The following is a 21018-nucleotide window of genomic DNA, read 5'->3' as shown; positions in this document are numbered from 1 at the left end:
ACCCCGTACACGCGGAGCTGCTCGTCCACCACCGCATCAGGGTCCCAGTACGGACCCATCTTGGCCGTCCCCACCGGGTGGTACACCGTCACCGCCAACTGCCTGATCACACACTTCCAGAACTCATCACTGTACAGTGGAAGGTTTTTACACGCAGGAAAAATGTTCGGATTAAATTTTGATTCGAATTTCTGCATCGCCTTAGTTTTTGACAAAGCGTGCACGAGCTTTGCTCCTTCGACCAGAGTTTTTATATCGATATCGTTTTCATCAGTGAAATAATATGGGTATATTAGGGGCTAGCGTCATATAGGGATCGCTGGTGTGCTTTTTTGCTAGTGTGCGATAATGCGACCTCTCCGACTATAGTTAATAGGTCGCAGCAACATTGGCATTATGGACCACGTCGTTGCTCGGTAACCGGTGCAAATACCGCGTTGGGAAAACGTGATCTTCACGAACTCCTTGAATTGACCATGTCGTCTCGGTAACCGGTGCAAATACCGCGTTGAAAAAATCTTCACGAACTCCTTGAATTGACCTAAAGCGTTTCCCTCTGTCAGAACCTGTAGTTCGAGTTTGAAAGTGAAACTCATTATCTGGATAATCATCACTCGCGTTTGCATATTTTGTGTTAACATACGCTAGTCCTTCAACACCTCCTAGGATAGTCATGGGTCCACTCCCTTCAGCAGCATAATCTAATAAAGTACGTAACGCATCGATTTCCACATTAACAGCTTGTTGTCCATCTTTATACATTACGTAAGTAAGCCCTCCTAGTTAGGAGTAAGTTTCAGGGACAAATGAAATAAAATACTTGATAACTTTTTCATACTTATATTAAAAAATAATCGTATTTGAAGAATTTGATGATGCCAGTCTTCATTTATATTGTAACGTTTACTTTAATACTTATATCAATCTACTTATCAAAATATACGTAAAATATTACACTAGTATCGATGCTTTCCTTCCTTCAACCAATATTCCTTGATCATATCACTTCCCTTTTCGCCTATCATGATGATGGGAGCGTTGGTGTTCCCGCTCACCATGAGAGGCATGATGCTCCCGTCGACGACCCGCAGCCCCTTGACCCCGTACACGCGCAGCTCGTCGTCCACCACTGCGTCTGGATCCCAGTACGGACCCATCTTAGCCGTCCCCACCGGGTGGTACACCGTCACCGTCAACTGCCTGATCACACACTCCCAGAACTCATCACTGTACAGTGGAAGGTTTTTACACGCAGGAAAAATGTTCGGATTAAATTTTGATTCGAATTTCTGCATCGCCTTAGTTTTTGACAAAGCGTGCACGAGCTTTGCTCCTTCGACCAGAGTTTTTATATCGATATCGTTTTCATCAGTGAAATAATATGGGTATATTAGGGGAGCGTCATAGGGATCGGAGCTTTTCAGTATAATGCGACCTCTACTATATGGTCGCAGCAACATTGGCATTATGGACCATGTCGGCTCGGTAACCGGTGCAAATACCGCGTTGAAAAAATCTTCACGAACTCCTTGAATTGACCTAAAGCGTTTCCCTCTGTCAGAACCTGTAGTTCGAGTTTGAAAGTGAAACTCATTATCTGGATAATCATCACTCGCGTTTGCATATTTTGTGTTAACATACGCTAGTCCTTCAACACCTCCTAGGATAGTCATGGGTCCACTCCCTTCAGCAGCATAATCTAATAAAGTACGTAACGCATCGATTTCCACATTAACAGCTTGTTGTCCATCTTTATACATTACGTAAGTAAGCCCTCCTAGTTAGGAGTAAGTTTCAGGGACAAATGAAATAAAATACTTGATAACTTTTTCATACTTATATTAAAAAATAATCGTATTTGAAGAATTTGATGATGCCAGTCTTCATTTATATTGTAACGTTTACTTTAATACTTATATCAATCTACTTATCAAAATATACGTAAAATATTACACTAGTATCGATGCTTTCCTTCCTTCAACCAATATTCCTTGATCATATCACTTCCCTTTTCGCCTATCATGATGATGGGAGCGTTGGTGTTCCCGCTCACCATGAGAGGCATGATGCTCCCGTCGACGACCCGCAGCCCCTTGACCCCGTACACGCGCAGCTCGTCGTCCACCACTGCGTCTGGATCCCAGTACGGACCCATCTTAGCCGTCCCCACCGGGTGGTACACCGTCACCGTAAACTGACGGATCATACATTCCCAGAACGCATCACTGAACCGCGGTACATTTTTGCAAGCAGGAAAGATGTTCGGATTAAATTTCGACTCGAAATACTGCATTGCTTTCGTTTTTGACAAAGCATACACGATCTTTACTCCTTCGACCAGAGTTTTAATATCCATATCGTTTTCATCTGTGAAATAATTCGGGTATATAAGCGGAGGGTCATAGGGGTCAGCACTTCTTAACTGTATGCGACCTAAACTATATGGTCTCAACAACATGGGCATGATGGACCATGTCGGCTTTGTAACCGGTGCCCACACTGCATCATAAAAATCATCTGTAATCCCTTGAATCAGTCTGAAAATTTTTCCTTTATCAGAACTTGTGGCTCTGGTCAGAAAGTGAAACTCGATATCGGGATAATCTTCACTTGCGTTAGCATATTTTGTGTTAACGAAGGCTAAACCTTCAACTCCTCCCAGGCTAGTCAAAGGTCCTGTCCCATTAACGGCATAATTCAATGAAGTGTCTAACGACCCACATTCGACATCAACTGCTTCATGTGCGTTTTTCTGTAGTAAAAAGTCGACCCCACCTGCAGCTACATGGTCTTGCAAGTTATACCCAACTTTTAAATTTTGTATTACTGGTATTTGGTGTTTGGTTAACTCCTCTGACGGTCCGATGCCAGATAACATTAACAGCTGAGCCGAATTAATTGATCCAGCTGACAGTATCACTTCCTTTCTGGCTCTGACGCGATGGATCTTATTGTTCTTGACAAATTCTACACCGAATGCGATTTTTGTTACTGGGTCTATTAACACTTTAGTTACAAATGAGCTTAAAGATATGTGGAGATTTGGACGGTTTTTAGCTGGCCTTAGAAATGCTTTGGCTGTAGAGCAGCGACTTCCGTTTCTCACTGTGCCCTGGGCGATCATAAATCCGGTTTGTTTTTGACCATTGATGTCTCTATTCTCATACCCTAATTCTTTTCCAGCTTCAATAAATCCTTCAACTAAAGGTGTGTGATAAGGAGCCTCAGATACAGTTAAATATCCTCCTTTGCCATGATAATCAGTGTCTGCTAAAGAAGGATTTTGGTTGTCTTCTGATTTCTTGAAGTAGTATAATACATCGTCGTATCCCCATCCCTTATTGCCCAAGGATTGCCACGTGTCGTAATCTCTCCTGTTACCTCTTAAGTAAAGCATGTAGTTCAGGACGGAACAGCCACCAAGAACTTTTCCACGCGGCCAACAGCACCTGCCGCCTTCCAATGCTGTGAAAAGAATAAAGTGTCAACTTTACATAATATTGTCTTCGGTTACCGCTTCGGTTGCGGTTTTATTTCATGTCAACTTTATAAATAATAGATTTCAAATAGGTATTTATTTTTATTTCTTCAATTCTACAGGTGTAATGGACTAATGGTCACCAAAAAGCCGTGTAAGGATTATTGGTTTGGTACTACTTTGAAATTAAGGAACTAACTACGGTTGATTATGATTAAATATTAATTGAAAACTTTTAGCGACCAATAAAGAGTATTTGTATTGTATTGTATTGTATTAAATATTAATTGAAAACATACCCAAACAATAGTTTTCATTGGGCTCTGTAGTATATTTCCAGTCTAATTCACTCTTTTGTAAATATCCAGCTAATAGAGGAATATCAGATATTTCAGTTTCATCACCACCAGCCTCTAATAGAAGAATTTTCCAGTTTTTTTCGGATAATCGGTTCGCCACCACAGAACCTGAAACATTAGGACAGATGTGCGATTTCGGATTTTCGATTATGTTTTCTGAATATGAATATGGCAAATCAATAATGTAGGTGTTTTCCTTAGGTCTGTGATTCCATATTTCAGAGCTGTCGCAAATGTGATATCCTTATATGTCAATTTCATAATCAGTGCAACGATCCCCGCTCTGGGTCGTATTGATCAGCAGGTCTTTATTGCTGAAGGTACAAGCCTTGTATTACAAGTGCGCAAACTGTCAAATCGTATGGGTTGTCATGGAAACACACTTGTAATACAAGGCTTGTACCTTTCGAGAAATGGGCCCCAGGTCTTTATTTCTGTGCAGTGGGAATAATGAGGGCTTTTAGGGTACGAATCAGCTATTGATCCAGATCCAATACAAATACTTACAAAATAATAATTTTATCCAACAAATGTGGGATGTTGATTCAACGAGCATTGCGCCGATAGTCGTTTCAGCGAACGGTCTCACGCTACTCTCGCAGCTCTCACTAGGTTGTCGGATCAAGCGTCACATGCAGAAGGCGGTGATCTTGGACTCAGCGCAGATAGTCCGATGGTTTCTTTATCTACAGCCCTGACCACTTAGGGCCACTTGCACCACCCGCTTAACTCAAGGTTAGTGGGCTGTCAACTGTCAAATTCCATATAAAATGGTGGATTAACCTCGGGTTAACCCTCCATTTTCGGTGGTGCAAGTGACCCTTACAGCTCTTCCCCGCTGTTAGAGGCACAAGGCACAATAGGTTTTTAATTACAAAAAAAATTACCTGCAGAACCAGCACCCACTATGATGAAGTCGTATTCAAACAGAAGATTAGACTCATCGATGCCGGGTATGCAACCTTCTGGGTCCTTCACATCGTACTTGAAGAAATTGAAGTAGGCTATAGCCGACAGCAATAATGGAACGAAGCTTGACGTCTGAAAATACACGTTAATTTGTTTTTATAAATAGAACATAATAAGTGTTTATTGTTTTCTTCAAAAACAAATATAATGTACTTATAACTCACGCTAATAGACCGGGCCGGAGATTCTGGCGTTTTGATGGAAACTTGGATTAACGTAGATTTTGTATGGACGTCGCAGCAGCAGAATACATATAGGTTGTCGGACGGACGCTTTGACCCGGCCGGCCCGGTCTACAACGACATGTCATACTTTCAATGAATCAATCAAAATATTCTTTATTCGAATAGGCTTACAATAAGCACTTTAATCAGTTCGGAATAGAAATTTGAATGACTAAGATTAAGCTGTAGGCTGGATCAGGTTAAAGGAAAACCAAAAGTATTTTCTGAATATTTAGCAAACTTTGACCGTATCGATACATATAATTTTGAAACTAATTTCTACGTTGTCTGGGGCTATAGAAATGAGTTATCACTAATTTATCACGTAGTATAAAACAAAGTTGATTCCCGCTAGCTGTATATGCGATTTTTAAAACTTCGCAATGGATTTTATTGCGGTTTTTGTAATAGATACAGTGAATCAAGTGTTTCCACTTGAAGCTCTAAATATATGAGTAAAGGGGACAATTACCTACCTTCATAGCATTGCCGATTGCAGTGCAGGCCAAGTAGTCAGGCCTGCCGAGTATCGCACTCATGGTGGCTCCAGTACTGCAGACCTGTAAGAATAAAGAATATTAGAATATTTTAATTATTTGATGCTGCTGTCTATTGGCACATTGTAGTTACTTACTCTGTGGTACTGGGTAATTAGGTCACAGTCGCAAACGCTTCGTAAGCTGTCTCTATCGCTCTTCTATAGTGGCGCGAGAGAGCCAGACTGTTTCAATTGCCACGTAGCGTCAACGATGTCACTTCGGCTAAACCGGCAGATCTCCATCCTTCTTATATTTACTTGTACGTTGTTGTCGCCAGTGTTGCGGTTAGGTACTAAGTATTACGAGCTATATGTGTCAGATTACATGCCGACAGGCATGACAACATGCATTAGTGGAACTGACATTTCTAAATATGAATATTTCCACGTATACGCATTTTGATAAATACGTTCGTGAACTTCCGACTCAATAGTCGACACTCGAGACACTCGAGAGTCTCGAGACCTACTAAACAAAGTCCTGCGCCGTGTCTGTGTGTCTATTTGTTTGTGTGTTCGTGATGATCAGCACTAGCACTATTTCCGGTTTTTACTAATAGAGCGATTCTTGAGGAAGATTTGGTCACATAATGTACTAAGGTTTTATGTATATTGGTTAGAATATAACGATTTGCTAAACAAATCAGAAAAATCACGCTAGCTAAGAGATTTTATTAAAAACGTATATAATAATAAGTACAAATAGCTTAGCTTTGTTAAGCGTAGCAGTTACTGCACTGGAAGTGCATGGGCCCCCTTATCTATGAGAATCATAGTTATATCTTAAAGCGTAAGTTTTTTTCTAATAACCTACCTTAATTCCAGCTCACAATCGATGAAAACCGTTTGTACGTGATACCGGCTTTTTATAATATCGGACGGTTTGCGTAAGTATGTCTTTAGGTTATGAAATGTGGAGCAGTAACACAAGCTTGCTTCAAAATTGGTGACGTTTCTATATGAAATGGTTCCAGGAATTTGCTATCTATTCTTTCTTTTCTAATGGAATGTTATGACTATCACTTGTCTTTTATACAATGGCGCCAAAAAGAAACTACCACAGTAACGAAAAGGATACGAGCGGCTCCATGCTGTTGTTTTTTTTATATATTTGTTACTTTATAGTAATTTAACTGGTGGAAACAAAACTAGTAAATGTAACAAATGTATAATTTAATAATTTATTACTACTTAAATCTAATATTTACAAAAGATAATTTAATTCAATAAATAAGTTATACAGACAGTCAGAAGAAATCTTAAAAATTTAAATTGGTCAAAAAAACACATAATACTGGGATCAACTGCAAATTGTACAAAATCGGTATCAGTGGTAGTATCGCGATATTCTTCGTTTTAGCCAAAACGTTTTTATCATGTCACTTCCCTTTTCGCCTATCATTATGATGGGGGCGTTGGTGTTGCCGCTCACCATCACGGGCATGATACTGCCGTCGATGACGCGCAAGCCCTTCACTCCATACACTCGGAGCTCATCGTCCACCACGGCTTCAGAGTCCCAGAAAGGCCCCATTTTAGCTGTCCCCACTGGATGATACACCGTCGCCGTAAACTGTCTGATCATGCACTCCCAGTACTTATCACTGTACCGTGGTACCGCTCTACAAGCAGGAAAAACATTAGGATTTAATACGGACCCGAAACGTTGGAATGCCTTGGTCCTGGATAGAGCAACTGCTATTTTCACGCCTTCAACTAGTGTTTTTATATCCTCTTCCTCTTTATCCGTAAAGTAATTCGGGTAAATATAAGGATAGTCATACGGGTTTGCGCTCCGCAGCTGAATGTAACCCTTGCTCTTAGGTCGCAGCAACATAGGCATGATTGACCAAACGTCCATATTATTGATCGGCCTAAATACAGCATTGTAGAAATTTTCAGTTAATCCTTGAATCTTCCTTAACTGGGCACCCCCATCAGAACTTGTTGCACCGCTAACAAAATGGAATTCAATATCAGGAAAATCATCCGTTTGATTTGCATACTTGGTATTAACAAAAGCTAATCCTTCAACTCCTCCCAAAATAGTCAGCGGTCCAGTTCCGAGAACAGCATATTCCATCATGGTGCTCACTGATTGTAAACGGTTTTCAACAATAGCCACATCTTTGTTAATCATAAAGGTAAGTCCGCCAAGTGCGACGTGGTCTTGCAAGTTCTGTCCGACTTTCAAATCTTGTATTACTGGTATTCTGTGTTTCGTTAATTCTTCAGAGGGACCTATTCCAGATAACATTAGCAGCTGAGGCGAATTTATAGATCCTGCGGACAATATTACTTCCTTTCTGGCTCGAATACGGTGGATCATTTTGTTCTTAACGAATTCGACACCAAACGCTATTTTTGTTCGTGGGTCGATTAAGACTTTTGTCACAAATGAGTTTATGGATATGTGGAGACTCGGACGATTTTTGGCAGGTCTTAAAAACGCTTTGGAAGTAGAGCACCGACTGCCTCGTCGAGTAGTTCCTTGAGCTACCATGAAACCCGTTTGCTTTTCACCGTTGATATCTCTGTTCATGTATCCCAGTTCTACTCCGGCATCGATGAAACTGGTAGCCAAGGGTGTTCTGTAAGGAGCTTCAGCCACGGTTAAATATCCACCAGTGCTATGATAAGGTGTTTGCGCCAAGTACGGGTTCTGGTTGTCTTCTGATTTCTTGAAGTGCTGTAAATAAGAAAGGACGATTTATAGTTAACTATTAAAAGCTTTTATTCAACTTGCCTTGCTAGTAGGTATGTTGTGTTAGAGTCAAAAACGTGAAGCAATTTGACCCCACTCAGTTTCCACCGAGCTGAAATTTTGCACACCTATGTAAATCAAGGACAATGCAATATTATGGTATCATGGAAAGCTAATCTGATTCAGAAAGGTGATCATAGAACTTAAGGAAACGTCGTATGATCGAGTCAGGGGCCTTTAAAAATGTCTCGAGAGCAATAAATATTTTTTGCAAAAAAACTTATTATAACTTGGGAGGTGTAATTTTTTATTATCTCTCTACATAGCATTAAGACGAAAAATGATTAGCAGCGCGTAAAGGCCATCGGGCTTCGTAGGTTCGACATTTTACATAATGACAATTTTAGGGTTCCGTAGTCAACTAGGAACCCTTATAGATTCGCCATGTCTGTCTGTCCGTCCGTCCACTCCGTCCCAAATCACCGTCCGTCCGTCCGTCCGTCCGTCCGTCCGTCCGTCCGTCCGTCACGCGGATAATCTCAGTAACCGTAAGCACTAGAAAGCTGAAATTTGGTACCAATATGTATATCAATCACGCCAACAAAGTGCAAAAATAAAAAATGAAAAAAAATGTTTTATTAGGGTGGGGGCTGATTTTTTTAATTCCAACCCCAACGTGTGATATATTGTTGGATAGGTATTTAAAAATGAAAAAGAAAGGTTACTAAGATCGTTTTTTGATAATATTAATAGTTTCGGAAATAATCGCTTGTAAAGGAAAAAAAGTGCGTCCCCCCCCTCTAACTTTTGAACCCTACGTTCAAAAATATGAAAAAAATCACAATAGTAGAACTTTTATAAAAACTTTCTAGGAAAATTGTTTTGAACTTGATAGGTTCAGTAGTTTTTGAGAAAAATACGGAAAACTACGGAACCCTACACTGAGTGCGTGGCCCGACACGCTCTTGGCCAATTTTTTTTTTTTTTAAATTATAAATGGGCTTACTCTTGACCACAGACTAGCCAAAGGCAAAGACGTGGCCTACGATGGAGTGAGCTCGCCCGGAAGATGCCTGTTCACTCTTGACAATTTAATAAATACCGTAATTTGGGGTGAAAAGGGTTCCGGGGGTATATAATGTTATTATATTTCTTGACTTCTATTTTCCGCAATCAAAGTAGGAAAATAATATATTATGTTTTTTTTATTATTATTATTGGTATTTAGGACAACAGCCGTAAATATTCAACTTACATAGGTATTTTTACATAGTCTTAGGCCAATAACAGTTATCTGTTGAATGAAAAGTATTATACACAATATGTTACTAAAAAAAAATGTGTTACATATTTAAAATTACAGTGAAAATGTGCAAGTCATACATTTTTATTTACAGTTTCATGTCTGTCAAAGTTGACGTTCAAATTAATTGGATTTTTACTCATTTTAATCGTTTATTATCCTTTTGAATGTGTATACACTTCTAAAGTTTATGTATAACAGAAAATCATAAGACATATTTTCATTTTTATAATGGTTTTCATGAAGAAAGCGATAGATAGATAGATAGATAGATAGATCTTTATTGTTCAACCGTGTTACACAGGTGTTAATTCATTACATTAGTAGGTTACAACGGTGACCCAATTCGGGTATACAATTATCACTTAAAGCTAAAAAACTATACTAGGTAGGTATACATTATTAGGGGCCGTCCATAAATTACGTCATCGATTTTTTTCAGATTTTAGACCCCCCCCCCTATAATCATCCTATCGTCATATCTTAATGACCCCCCCCCCCCCCTTCTCCCAAAATTGACGTCATTACCAGTTTGACAAAATAAAACATTGCAGATTTGAGAAAAATAGGGTATTATATGATTAAAACACTTGGTTATAGAATCATCTTTTATTATTTTTACTTTGGCAATAATCATTGATATAATATAACTACTTATTTTTTACTTTTCTTTGGATAACTCCCACGGAGTTTTCACCCATTCTTAAAGAAGGTTTATATGTATAATACATTTAAGTACCAAGTACGGGTTCTGGTTGTCTTCTGATTTCTTGAAGTAGTAAAGAACATCTTTGTACCCCCATCCCTTGTTGCCCAAGGATTCCCATATGTCGTAATCTTTCTTGTTTCCTCGTAAGTAAAGCATGTAGTTCAAAACGGAACTGCCACCGAGAACTTTTCCACGCGGCCAGTTGCATCGGCCATCTTTCATTGCTGTAAATAAGAAAGGACGATTTATAGTTAACTATTAACAACATACATGAAATAATGACAAATAGTGATAATGATGACATTACGCGAGGTCTATAAATTACCGTTGTTATCGTATCTTTTTCCATTGCGCATTAAATGCCAAGGAGCGTAATTTTGTATGGCATAAACCCATCATGTATTTATTCGTTGCTGACAGTGCATATGTCAATACAGTGAATATGTTAAGACTGACTCTAGGTACACTGGTCACTAAGCTACAAAAAGGGTCAGTTAGGTACAAAAAACTTGACTAATACTAAATTCAATTTAAGTACTAAATTTAGTCTATTAATTTAGTCTTAGTTTCTTATATAGTTAAGATAACAGTTAGTTACCCCATATCAATTAGATGAATGAAATAATCTCCTTGTAAGTTTTTAGTTCCGATGCTGAATAATTTCAAATATACGATTCAGTTTCATTCCCCGGAAACATTTCTTAGTTGCGCTGGACTTATTATTGCTAATAATTACCTAAACAGAATCCATTATGAGGTTCCGTCTTGTAAGCCCAGTCGAGCTGACTGTGTTGCAGGTAGCCGGCCAAGAGAGGGACGTCGGATATCTCTGTCTCGTGACCCCCGGCTTCTAGGAGTAGAACCTTCCAGTAGCCCACTTCTGAGAGCCTGTTCGCCAACACGGCCCCTGAAATGTACGGTTAGGACTGTTAATTATTTGTACAAATTAGCGAATGTGGTTTAGAAACTTCTTATAATCGTTCTCAGCCTACTTCATAAATAAATATTAGTTTTCATTCCAAGATACGTTACCAGTAAATGGAACCAAGACGGAACACATGTATGTTGCATTGCGCCGTTACACTTGCTACAATTTCAGTAAATCTTGATCTGTATTCAGACCAGACTCAGGATATTGATGTGGTCCACAGAGTAAACGCTGCATGGCGGCATGACCACAGAGTGAAATGGAGAAGCGTCTCAATTCTTTATGATGCCCCTTATATCCTAGACATCTTGACGTCTGACTGAGGGCCTTCTCTCCGGGTCAGTTTGGTTGTACTGGAAGTACCATACGAGTATACTCGCCTCTTACGGTACAATCTTGGATAGCCTCGATCCTAGAGTCTTGTGACCAGTCATAGAACAGAGAAGTGCTAAGGTAACCTACCACCGGCACCAGTCATACTCCTCTAGCATCCGAGACTCCTCGATGACTGCGGGTCTTCCTTCAGGGTCTGTCTCATGGTACTGGAAGTACACTATACTTGCCACTATCAATATTTTCTAATAATAAATGTGCTTACTCTTGGCCACAGACTAGCCAAAGGCAAAGACGTGGCCTACGATGGAGTGAGCTCGCCCAGAAGATGCCTGTTCACTCTTGATTTGAAGGTTGCCGGGTTATATGAGCTCGGAAATATAGCCACCGGCAAGGAATTCCACTCCTCACAAGGAATTTCACTTACGATTCGGAATAGTCTGTTAGTCTTGTAACGAGTTATAGAACAGAGATGTGATGTGACTCACCAGCAGACCCAGCACCCACTATGATAAAGTCATACTCCGCTAGCATCCGAGACTCCTCGATGTCTGCTGGCCTTCCCTCCGGGTCGGTCTGTTCGTATTGGAAGTACGCTATAGTCGCCACCAACATCGGGACGAACCATGCCATCTGAAAACGACAGCCTTCAATCAACACTTTTACAAGTTATTTTTGTCTTATTTATAGGATAGGTTACAATACAGTTTGCAAACACAGCTTGGCAAAAGACTAGAAAATAATAGGGGCGCCATCGTCTCATCATCATCATTTCAGCCGTTAATCGCCCACTGCTGAGCATAGACCTGCCTTCGTGTACGCCACTTATCCCGATCCTGGGCTAATCTCATCCAGAAGAGCCTCGCAGTTTTTCGAATGGTGTCCATTCAACGAGCCAACGGATGCCAGGCGCTTCTTACATTCGATAGCGGCCACCATTCGGTCAACATTTTGGTCCACCTGCCATGACTCTGCCTGGAAACATGTCCCGTCTATGTAAACCGTTTTGCACGTGGCAACTATTTGGACAGATTATGACACTTTTCAATGAGAATATGCAGATAAATGTTGCTATGACAAAAAAAATGTTATTTAGTTCCATTTCTACTCTTGTTTGCCAATTTGCAAATGGTTCGGATGTGTAGTGAGAAGAGTTCGCGTTCGCATCGAAATAATAATACATAATAGCATTACTTTCGAAGCTATCCGCTTCAATACTCTAAAGAAGGTGAAGATATTATAGGGCATTCTTAGGCAGCGTTCCCACTATGCTCGCGTAAAGACGCCACCTGAGTGTAATTAAAAAAGATATTATAGGAAGGACGTATTCTTGGGGCGCGTCTTACGTCTTTCCTATACAAAATGTACTGAGATTTTTTGAATTACACTGAAGCGTGGCGCGGATTATGCATACACAACTTACACAGTAGATTTGATTTAGGTATTATGCATACACAAAACCTTTTTTTCTACTCCAAAATAATAGTTGTTCAAGCTTTATTTCTGATTTGAAGGTGCAACGGCAGTTAGGTATTTCATCACAGTGACATTGACACTTGACACTAGTTGACACTGACAATTCTGTGCCTATCTGGGGTGATAAGTAACATTATTACTCAGCGTCAAAATTTCTTTGCTGAACAGGCAATAAACGGCGAAATGTCACTGTTGTGAAACAGGCGACAGATGGAAGACTTAAATTAAAACTATGTATTAGCCCCCCAAGTTGTAGAAAGAGGTGGCATATTACCTGCATACCTGCGGATATGGCCGTGCCGGCGATGGCGTCCGCCGCCGCTGTCATCAGGGAACTCATGTTGTCTCCTGAAACACAAACACACATACATTACCCTCAAATACATAGGAATACCCTCAAATACTCTTCCTCCCACGATAAGCTCAGAAAGGCTTGTGTTGGGGGTACTCAGACAACGATATAGACAGATGCATAATATTTGTGCTCAACATCATCATTCTCCTTGCGTTATCCCGGCATATTGCCACGGCTCATGCGAGCCTGGGGTCCGCTTTGACAACTAACCCCAAGATTTGGCGAAGGCACTACTGGCACTAGTCTTACGAAAGCGACTGCCATCTGACCTTCCAACCCGAAGGGTAACTAGACCTTATTGGGATTAGTCCGGTTTCCTCACGATATTTTCCTTCACCGAAAAGCGACTGGCAAATATCAAATGACATTTCTCACATAAGTTCCGAAAAACTCTAATATTAGTACGAGCCGGGGTTCGCACCCTAACTCTACGCACATCTAACAGCACTTCGTGCTCGATTTGTGCTCAACACACAGGGATTTGAACCCAGGACCATTCGCTTAGCAGTCTTAGCACCCTGCCACTGCTCAATCTGTCCTCGTGGGAAATAGACTGAAATAGTCAATAACTTTTTAAATAATTAATAGAATTAAATTTGGATTTATGCCGAATTATGACGTCGGCATCGCAGTGATATCTTATTATTTATTTATTTATATTAATTTGAATAATAGGCTACCTCATTGTGAAATATTTATTGTTTAAACTGTGTAGGTAGGAAGTGACACTATAGGTAGTTAGGTACAATTTTGAGGAGTATCAACACTGCCAGATAAACGATGCCAAGAAACAATAATAATGAGAGGAGGCACACTGAAATTGTATCCCGCCAGGCGGCGCCTGTGCAAGTGAGCGAAAAATATGAGCGAGAAACAAAAAAATATTTTCTTCTCGCTCTCACGTATGAAATTCTTTATCTGTGCAATGGACTAATAAAGTGGCGCCATCTGTCATAATCTTTGAGTGTGCCTCCTCATTGGTGTAAATAATTGACCTATTCACTGAGCCTTATTATAGACATTAGTTATTAGAATTAGTCAATGGATCGAGTGTCACAATAAAATTATTGCATACGATGCAATGATAATGTATGCCATGGTTGCAATGTCTCCGATAGCAGCTGGATTCCTCTACTAATTCAACGTGTGTATATGCATGTGAAAGTAGGTACTATACTGTAAGTTTTGGGGTAGGCCTGTCTTGACTTAGATTTCTTAACCTAACTAATCGGCCTCTGTACACCATAACTATACTGTATTTCTATGTCCTAACTTGTCTTATGTACAATAAAGTGTTTACATACATACATAATCGGTGTAAAAAGTAATAGGACATATGTATTTATATAGATACACATGTTATTCAGTTACATAAAAAGGACTTATTATAAAGTAAGTAAGGGACTATCCACACTCAGGCGACGTTCGTCGTACTGAGGAGACGTTTTTTTAAATTGCACTCAGGCGGCGCGGCGCTGACGTCCGTTCCGGGTCTTACGACGTGCGTCGCCTGTGTGGGTTCCCGCTTGCCGCTTAGACGTCAATGTCTTACTCGTGGTAGTAAGGTTTACTAGCGATATAGGTTAAGACGATACAGGAGGGGTCAATTCTCCATACAAACGCTCTCGACTATTTCCACCCTGGTTTTTAAAGATAGGGCAATGATTTTTTCAACACAGATTATTATTATTTTTATCTGTGTCGGACCGTTTTGATTTTTCGATATTTTTATTTTTAAAGACGCTAGAGCCAATCTAAATTTTCCAAAAACGACCTTTTTGATTATGGCGTAAAAAAGGTGTGATACTCAAGATTGGTACCAATTAGCCAAAAAACTAAACGGTCCGACACAGTTTATTTTATTGTTGTTCAGATTCTCAAATTTCCTTCCGATTGATTAAATTTTGAAGGAGGAAACAGTCGAGAGCGGAACCTCGACTTTAAAGATTTTTTCGAAATATCTTTTAACTGAGTTGTTCTTAATGGACAATTTTTTTTTCGATAAATCTAGTTAATAACACTACTTAGTCGGTCCTAAAGTTCTGTCACAAATGCTTTAACTGATAAAATTGTATATAAAGGTTTTTATTCAATAAAAAATACATGATATCAAAACCTGTTTTATACTTATTAAAATGTGATAAGTATACTACGTTACTTACTTACGTTACTAACTATACACTACGTTGACGAGTACATCTACTTAGGCCAATTAGTCTCTTTCAGCAACAGGCAAGACAAAGAAATTGAGCGCCGTGTCGAAAATGCCTGGAAGAGCTACTGGTCTATGAAAGAGCTAATGAAGGGTAGCCTTCCATTATCACTGAAGCGAAAACTCGTCGACACGTGTATCCTGCCCGTCCTGACTTACGGTGCACAAACGTGGTCACTTACAGAGAGTCAAAAGTCCAAATTGAAGGTTTGCCAAAGGGCTATTGAGCGCAGTATTCTAGGTGTGAAGAGGACCGATCGTATCCGGAACACCACGCTGCGTTCAAAAACCCGCATTGCCGATGTCGGCGAGAGGACTGCCAGGCTCAAATGGGACTGGGCTGGTCACGTCTGCCGCATGCATACTGACAGGTGGGCTAGTGTAGCTACCAATTGGATGCCACAATTAGAGCGCGGACGCGGCAGGCCCAGAAGGAGATGGAGGGACGACCTAGACACTTTTCTCACTAACTGGCCGGAAGAGGCACCAAACCGGGAGTCATGGAGGTCAAGGGGAGAGGCCTTTGCCCAGCAGTGGGACACCATTATAGGCTAACAAAAAAAAAAAAAGTGATATAAACGATCGAAAATGTAGATCGTGATTTTTAAGAATCCTTGATTACTTTGAGTTTGTCGATAGACGTCAGCACGCGGAAAAATAGACTTCGCAAAAGGAAGAAAAAAACATTGTTACATTAGCCAAATAAAATAATTATTTTTTCCCCTCACTAGCTCGGAAACACGTGTTTTGTCCTTTAATACCAGCGGGTAAAAACGCATTTTATCCACTAGTGGGTAAAGTAATTTGACCTTGAATAAAGTCAAATTAACTGCTTTAAAATTGACAAAAGTAGGTGAGTTCTCTGAATTTGGGCATATTGAATTACTGGTATTTCATTTTCCTAGAAATCTTTAAGTCTGCTAGTAGTAAACCTTTAGAACTTGGGTACTTTTCAGTAAAACGCTTAGATTTCACAATCATCAACGGGAATGTGCAACAAAACGTTGTACAGTAGCAATATTGTCCATTTAATTCACAAAAATCATATACAAACTTAAAGATAAAAGACCCAGCGTTTATAATAAGTATCATTAAAGCATATTAAGCCAACCAAAAATAAATAAAAAATAAAAACGTCCGGAAGAGGTCGCGTGTTTCTTGACTTGTTTTTTTTACCAAATTTTCAGATGTTACAAGGAACCACGCGAAACTGCGACAGCAAAGTACTCACTTTCGAAACCGGGCTCTACGCGGCGCTACGACATTTTCGCTACATACGGGGAAACCCATGTAATCGGCTACGCTTCTACGAGCGGTGTACCCGACAGTCGGGTTCTTGGTAGCGAAAGTGTTAAGTAATATTGAAATTTATTCAGTATGAAACGAGCTTTCAAACCATGCATATGCATAGTAAGAAATATCTGTCTATAAAGTTTTTATCACTTAAAACCTTTGTGACAGAACTTTAGAATTGACTAAGTAGTATATTTAACTTAAATTTCTAAATTGAAAGGGGGGCTCCTTTCCATTTTAGAATTTTCGCTCCTGTAGCGACTTAACAACAATAACCTAGTTACCAAAAGTTTGTCGGTGTCAAGTGATTAGTATAACAGTAACTAACGTTTCTATAATCGTAGCGTCACAAAGCACCGGCCTTAATAGGCACTACGTGACGATTTTGCATTTCGCACAGTTGCCTAAAATATCTCAACGATTTTCTATCTTATGCTGGGTATAAATAAGTTCCAAGAAGGGTTCAGTTGATCATAACTGTGCCGGTATGTCGGATGAATTTATTAAAGAAAAGTAAACTGTATTTTTGTATAATGTGATATGACGATCGGAAGTTAGTTTAAGAACCCTAAATATTCATTCATAAGTTGTTTGTAGTATTAATATTAAAAGAAATAGAAAATTGAAATATTTTTATTCATGGCAAAGTGAAAAAACTACACTTAGGTATAAATCAACAACAAAAAAATATTTACCTGCCAATATGCGCAAATGCTTTGTACCAAGTTTTCAATAACTTTTGTATTGTATCTTTTCTGATACCAATCAGATTATTTTACGACCAAATCAATTATGATGCACTTGAGTGGACGCAATGAATGATAAGATACCTGCACACTACACAATCAAATCAAGTGCAAACAATAATCTTGTAATAGATTTTTCTTTTACAAGTTCTTTAATGTCGCTCATAAAAAAAATCAGACTGCTAAATAAGAAGTTCCTATAAAAAGTTGTTATATGTAAATGTTAATGTTGTAGAGAAATTCAGAGGAATTCAAAGGAAACTTTTAATTTTAGTAGTGGAAAATTTTGGTCTCCCTTCTACTACTACTAAATGACAAAACAGTGTTTTATTTAAGCCACATTAACCAACGCATACCTAGCCTATAGGTATATTAGGTATGCTAATTGTATGTATGTACCTAAAATGATTTCTGGGAGTACCTACAAATGTACGGATAAATTATACGAGAAGGTATCGTGTCAAGGCGCAGATATGTTAACCTAATTTCCTATTTATAGTATTTACAAAGAACGGTAAGAACAACAGCTGTAGTTGTATACCTATTTTAAATTATAAATGGGCTTACTCTTGGCCACAGACTAGCCAAAGGCAAAGTCACGTACGTTATCAAAATTGATTAGCAAATACTTCCTACGTAGAAAGTATATTGATCAATGCTCTGTGCCCAACTTTGCTATACTTGACATCCAGAATGCTAAGAGGTTTCGGTGAAAATCCATTATGTAACGCTGTTAAATGATAGCCGTGACATGTGGAATACCAATTAGTCGAATCAACTGATGGAAAATTTATGTTTTCGTCGAACTTGTTAGAGCCGAATGTTGGGGATAGTATCTGTGTTATTAATGATATATACGAGTATGTTTCTGTACGTTGTTTATCTGTGAAGTTGTACTCATAGAAAATAGAATGGATGCTCTTTAGTTTCTTGAATAGAAAATTAGTCGCGTATAGTTACATCATAGTTCATCATAGTTATCTGTATAACAACTTTATCATTAGCAAGACAATTTTTTGCGATTTGTCGCCAGCCCTTCATTGCACTTCGAAATATAAGCACATTTTGTATAATACATTTGCCTTACTTTTCTGTTGGCGGGAATTGCTCGACAAACTATTTAATAGTTGGTCAATGGAACAGTCTTTGACATTTCAATAACAAAAGCAGAAAAATATTGGAATATCGTATGTAATAGAACAAATTCATGCCTCTCGTTTTTGTAAAATGTGTAATGAATAAGTAAATGTTGGGACATATACATTTATTTTGGCACAAATAGAAACCAACCATACTGTAATACAACCAGGATGTGACAAGAAGAAAACTATTAGACAAATGATAGAAGAAATAATAATTTAAAAGAATCCTTCTTCTTCAACCTAGCGTTTTCCCGGCCTAGCGCCAGGGTCCGCTTTCCTGCTCAGTCAATGAAAAAAAAAAACAGAATAATGAATTAAAACTAAGTTGTCAACATAAATCTTTCTGATATCATATCTATTTAGTAGTGCTCATTTGTATTTGTCATTGAGAGCAGAAATAAAGTAAATAGGTATTTAAAAAGTGTAGGTAAGTCAAAAATATTTGCTAACTTTACACCGTACTTAAAACATGACTTGAGTCAAATGAATAAGGATCATAGTTCGTCGTTTTGTCTAAACAAACAAAGCATGTCTCAAGTCTGTAACTAATCTTCCATTATGTTTTCAAATCAATACAATGCAGAAAACACTCGAACTTACCTTAATTTTCTATGCTTTCACGTCCACATGTAACCGTTTGAAAACATCGGAAACAACTCGTTCACCGTCCAAATTTCACTTCAACATCGTCTGATAACGATAACACTTTCGCTGAACCCTTCAACCGTTTAGAAACAAAGCCACTTCACTGAGAAATGTGTAACCGCTTTATCCAATTACGAGTAAATGATGTAGGAGAATGAACTGTGGTTAAACACGGTGATCTCAACGCGCGCTTTACTTGTGTTGTGTTTACCGTTTGGTATGTAGCGGGCACTTTCTTCGGCTGTTCGCGATCGACTCCTGCGCATAGATCGGTTGCCGGCGAAAGGTGGGAGCGACCCATTACAATGTTTGGGTGGTGGTGTTTTTTTTGGCTTATTACTTATGTTGAGATAAATGGGAAGAAAAAAACTAAATATATACCTTGCTCTAACAAGTATACAATATACTTTCTCTCTCATACATGTAAACTATTGAATAAAAAACAACAGCCCATAGTTCCTAATCATAAAGACTTCGTTTATACTTTAGTCGCTTGGTAGCTATTAAAACACAGCACACCTTGCTTTACTATTGCGCTAATATATTTCAATTCTCTTGAATAAGTGTTCTCACACTTATTCAAGAGAATGATGATTGTTTTTTGGTCGTTGAAGAAGTTTCTGTTTTGATTGTTTTTTGACCTTATTTGAAGTTAATGTTCTGTATAAGTAAGTACTGTACTGTATTCGTATATTCTTTAAATATTTCGTCATGCAGCGTGGCGCTGTTATGTGGTGTCTTAGGTCTTTGACGCGACACATGGCCAAAAACTTAATTAGTAAACCTCAAAGGCTTAGTACCGGCGCTTAGTCAATGAATTAAAACGTAATTGCAGACAAACAGTATGTTTGTACAATTAAAGCAAACAGCACTCGGAAACAGACGCACGCGCAGCCGACCATGGCGCTGACTCATCCATGAAACGCATTGAATACCCTCGTGGGCTCGTTATGGCCAACGGAAGTATCATAGGTGTAAGAATCTTCTAGTAGTACTGGCGTAATTTAAAACCCGCCGCAGTTGTGAAAATGTCTTCAAATGAAAATAACATAACATTTCATTTTCAACTTATACAGCCGGCGTATCATGCTGCCAATTTTATCACTTATCCACGTGGATAAGACATCTGTCACTCTCACACTGACATACTTGCTAAAGCGTGACCGATGCTTTATCCACGTGGATAAGTTTAATGTATATCTTTAGAAGTTTAATGTATATCATTATTCAAATTCCACACAAAATGTGGCGTACCGAAACGTTCTCGAAATTTTTTTGCATGAGGAAAATATTTCGCTATAAGTCCATCATATTGAATCTTCAAAACATACTTTTCTGATGTTTTTTTATTTGACCGAACACTTTGTAATATTAACATTTTCGAAGCTTTTTGTAAAATTATGAAAAGCGGTCTTAAAAGAAAATTTGGATCAAATGAAAAATTTTCTAATGTAAAATCGGACAAACGTTTTGAAGTCCTGATATGTAGATACGTGGTAACATCACTAACATCCCTATATCCACAGTAAAAAACAAAAGTGAAATATTGTCTGTAACCATTGTGTAATAATTATCACGAACTCATCCAAAGATCTCCGTAGCTG

General features: G+C 38.9%; 3 protein-coding genes across 4 annotated transcripts in view; 1 reads left to right on the top strand and 2 right to left on the bottom strand.

The window, feature by feature from the left end:
- Nucleotides 1-21018, top strand: part of LOC125236514 (flotillin-2) — a 490988-nt gene that overhangs the window by 365923 nt on the left and 104047 nt on the right.
- On the bottom strand, nucleotides 1872-5804 carry LOC125236509 (glucose dehydrogenase [FAD, quinone]-like). Its single transcript, XM_048143331.1, has 5 exons — nucleotides 5665-5804; nucleotides 5507-5590; nucleotides 4725-4878; nucleotides 3778-3945; nucleotides 1872-3465 (listed from the first exon to the last, which is right to left on the bottom strand). The coding sequence occupies exons 2-5, from the start codon at nucleotides 5567-5569 to the stop codon at nucleotides 1955-1957; spliced, it is 1896 nt and encodes a 631-aa protein (XP_047999288.1). The 5' UTR covers nucleotides 5570-5590; nucleotides 5665-5804; the 3' UTR covers nucleotides 1872-1954.
- On the bottom strand, nucleotides 6783-19665 carry LOC125236506 (glucose dehydrogenase [FAD, quinone]). 2 transcript variants are annotated; one of them, XM_048143327.1, is made up of 6 exons: nucleotides 19370-19665; nucleotides 13296-13369; nucleotides 12034-12178; nucleotides 11021-11191; nucleotides 10330-10508; nucleotides 6783-8233 (listed from the first exon to the last, which is right to left on the bottom strand). In XM_048143327.1, the coding sequence occupies exons 2-6, from the start codon at nucleotides 13359-13361 to the stop codon at nucleotides 6896-6898; spliced, it is 1899 nt and encodes a 632-aa protein (XP_047999284.1). In that variant the 5' UTR covers nucleotides 13362-13369; nucleotides 19370-19665; the 3' UTR covers nucleotides 6783-6895. The 2 variants fall into 2 exon arrangements, with proteins under 2 accessions (XP_047999284.1, XP_047999285.1); XM_048143328.1 differs by having other exon boundaries at nucleotides 6783-8246; nucleotides 10343-10508.

Source organism: Leguminivora glycinivorella, chromosome 19 (assembly GCF_023078275.1).
Source record: "Leguminivora glycinivorella isolate SPB_JAAS2020 chromosome 19, LegGlyc_1.1, whole genome shotgun sequence".
In the NCBI taxonomy this organism is placed as follows: Eukaryota; Metazoa; Arthropoda; class Insecta; order Lepidoptera; family Tortricidae; genus Leguminivora; species Leguminivora glycinivorella.
The sequence above is the reverse complement of the archived record's forward strand: the minus strand, read 5'-3'. Positions and strand labels throughout refer to the sequence as shown.

Excerpts from the sequence above, each read along its gene's own strand:
- LOC125236509 (XM_048143331.1), bottom strand. The coding sequence starts at position 5,569 with ATGAGTGCGATACTCGGCAGGCCTGACTACTTGGCCTGCACTGCAATC. Across the intron at positions 4,879-5,506 it reads CAATCGGCAATGCTATGAAG|ACGTCAAGCTTCGTTCCATT; the intron begins GTAGGTAATTGT and ends GTGTATTTTCAG. Across the intron at positions 3,946-4,724 it reads AGTGGGTGCTGGTTCTGCAG|GTTCTGTGGTGGCGAACCGA; the intron begins GTAATTTTTTTT and ends CTAATGTTTCAG.
- LOC125236506 (XM_048143327.1), bottom strand. The coding sequence starts at position 13,361 with ATGAGTTCCCTGATGACAGCGGCGGCGGACGCCATCGCCGGCACGGCC. Across the intron at positions 12,179-13,295 it reads CCATATCCGCAGGTATGCAG|ATGGCATGGTTCGTCCCGAT; the intron begins GTAATATGCCAC and ends TGTCGTTTTCAG. Across the intron at positions 10,509-11,020 it reads TCATAATGGATTCTGTTTAG|CAATGAAAGATGGCCGATGC; the intron begins GTAATTATTAGC and ends TCTTATTTACAG.